The 2,801-nt window shown below is 56.9% G+C and overlaps 1 protein-coding gene across 1 annotated transcript in view; it reads right to left on the bottom strand.

The window, feature by feature from the left end:
- Positions 1 to 2,795, bottom strand: part of PARS2 (prolyl-tRNA synthetase 2, mitochondrial) — a gene marked incomplete at its 5' end in the record, with an annotated part of 3,044 nt that extends 249 nt beyond the window's left edge. The window contains one exon of the mRNA XM_026854085.1: positions 1,443 to 2,795. Coding sequence (XP_026709886.1) covers positions 1,542 to 2,795 — 1,254 coding nt within the window. The remainder of the gene's footprint in view (positions 1 to 1,442) is intronic.
- Positions 2,796 to 2,801: the final 6 nt, after the last annotated feature.

Below are 2,801 nucleotides of genomic sequence, written 5' to 3'. Positions count from 1 at the left end.
CCTCAGGCCCGGCCCAGCGCCCCTCAGGCCCGGCCCCAGCACCTCTCAGGGTGGCATCTTCCAGCCATCATTGTGCTGATCCTGCCGGGCAGTGGGAGAAGGACGAGGTGACCTCCTGAAGTCTGGGAGCACATGGAGGGTGTGGGTCTACCCCAAAGCCCTAAAGGACACGGCACCACTGTTGCTTGTGATCTTGTGATCTGGGCTAGGGGCTCTCTGGACTCTCTGCTTGCTGAAATTTCCCAAATTTCTCCTTCCTGAGCTTCTACCTCTGTGACTCTTCCCTGTTCTGTCGCTGCTGGGTGCTTGCCCTGAGGCTTCTCACTCACCCTTTCTGCAAGCAGCAGCCTGGGAAATGCTTGGAGACGGCTCAGGCCTAGGAAGAACAAGAAACCGGTGGCTGGTATTTATTCCTGCAGGAGCCTTGTACACCTCTGTACATAAACACACCTACACCAAAGAGGTGCTTAGCTCCCAACAACAGGGACTATCCCTGCAAAGAAAAAGATGTGAAACTCTGAATATTAGTTGCCTCCTTGTGCACAGGAACAGAAGTTTAGCTGATGGAAGTACTGGGTATGCACATCATCGCTTCGGCTCAGGGCAAGGCAGCTCCCTCCAAGGAACTCCCCATCCCGCTGGGATGGCGGCAACCTGTTCCTCACGGGAGCTGCGGGGCCCAGCCAGCCCCACACTGCAGTGGGCACGTACAGGCGGGATGCCACAACCCTCGGGCAGAGTTACTTACAGCCTATAAGCAACGTGTCCTGGACATGCCTCTTGCCAGGCTTCACAGGCCCCCAGATTTCACGTTTCCTTGTTATTTTTTTTTGCAACTATTTTCTAATAGTCTGAGGCTGCATTCCTGAAATCACACCATCACCACCCAAGCCCAGTAGATCCAGACATCATACCAGCCAGACTGACCTGTAGGACTGGGGTGCGGATGCCTGACATCTTTCTTCACCTTAATTCCTGCAGATTTGCAGCGCTATGGCATTTTCAAGGTGAACAAGGATCTAGAGTTCACCATTTTGCTTTCATAAAGATTAACCTCCACCTTCACGGAGCCTGGGTGTTTCCAAAGACAAAATGCAAATGGACAAAAAGCACCTGCCTTCCTCTCCTTCCAAGAATTCAGCACTTGAAAAGGGCGAGGGAAAGCCCTCCTGTCCTCCCTCTTGCAGTCTCAGCTCTTGTGTACGCTCGACAGAGGCCATATCTGCCACAGCTGGGCAGTGAGGAGCTGACCCCAGCACTCCCATGACTGCACAAGGCTACACGTGTCCCTAAAAGCAGCTCACGGGAGCCTGTAGCCAGAGGATGAAACATCCCCGGACCCACTAAGGAATGTGGGCTGACCCCAGCTCAACCCCAGCACCCGGTGTGGTTGCAAGACACCGTGGTTGGCTCTGATGTGAGGTGGATTCAACTCCGCTTACCCAGAGCCATCGCCCACAACCTGCACGTCCTTGAAAAGGAACCAGGGCTGTTCAGATAAACTTAGTGCAGCAAAGATGAGAGATTCAGAGACATGGAGTTTAAGGGACTTGCACTTTACTCAGCAACTCGATGACACCTTCCTTGGTGAGGAACAAAACCTCGCCAGCATTCTGATTCCAAACCTCAAAGACTGGGGGGTCCTCACTAACCCTCTTCCCGGCTATGACCACGTAGGGATAACCCAGCTTGTTGGCGTCCTTTAGCCTTTTGCCAATGGTCAGCTGTGTCCTGTCATCCAGTACTGAGTCGCCGGCAAGGTGTGGCAGCGCTTCAGTGAGGTCGTTGTACACCCGCTCCAGCAGTGTGGCTCCCTCCTCCTCCTCCTCCTCCTTGCTGCCTCTCTTGGGGGGAATGAAGCAGAGCTGGTAGGGTGCGATGAGGCTCGGCCAACGGATGCTGTCCTCTGTAGAGAGCACCTCGATGGAAGCTGCCAGGATGCGAGTGATGCCCAGGCCATAGCAACCCATTTCTGCCAGCTGGGGTTTGTTCTCGGGGGAGTAGAAGACAGCATTGGAGACGGAGGAGTACTTGGTGCCCAGATAAAATGTGTGTCCTACTTCGATCCCTTTGGTCTGGGTGAGTTTTTCTCCACATGTGGGGCAAGACGTTTGCTCCCCGTTTAACGTTTCCATGTTGGCTGCAAAATGTCTGGCTGGGCACAGCACCAGTCTGTCCTCACCGATGTCTGCCGGGAGCTGGAACTCGTGGGACACGGTGCCGCCGATGCTGCCTGTGGCCGCCTGCACTTTGACATAGGGAAGGCCCAGGCGGTCAAAGAGGCTGCAGTAAGCGTCACACACCAGGTTGTAGGTGTGCTGAGCTGCCTCTTTGGAGGTGTCGAAGGTGTACATGTCCTTCATGTAAAACTCCCGGCTGCGCAGCAAGCCGAAGCGGGGCTTGGGTTCGTCCCGAAACTTCCTGGTCACCTGGTAGAGGCGCAGTGGGAGCTGCTTGTAGGACAGGTTGCTCTGAGCAGCCACCAGCTCCGTCACCGCCTCCTCGTGCGTGGGGCCCAGGCAGTAGTCCTTGCCGTGCCGGTCGGCCAGCCGGAAGAGCTCCGGCCCCATCCCGTCCCAGCGGCCGCTGGCACGCCACAGCTCCGCCGAGCTCAGGCAGGGCATGTTCAGCTTCTGCCCCGCCACCGCCTGCATCTCCTCGTCCACCACCCTGACGAGCTTCTCCATGGCGCGCACGGTGGGCGGCAGGTAGTGGTAGCAGCCGGGGCTGGCGGGGTGGATGAGCCCCGCTTGCAGCATCAGCTTCTGGCTGCGGCAGGTGGGCTCCCCGGCCCTGCCGTC

Source organism: Athene cunicularia (genome assembly GCF_003259725.1).
Source record: "Athene cunicularia isolate RWA chromosome 8 unlocalized genomic scaffold, athCun1 chr8_part1, whole genome shotgun sequence".
Lineage (NCBI taxonomy): Eukaryota > Metazoa > Chordata > Aves > Strigiformes > Strigidae > Athene > Athene cunicularia.
Note: the sequence above shows the minus strand (reverse complement) of the source record. Positions and strands in the feature narration are given on the sequence as shown.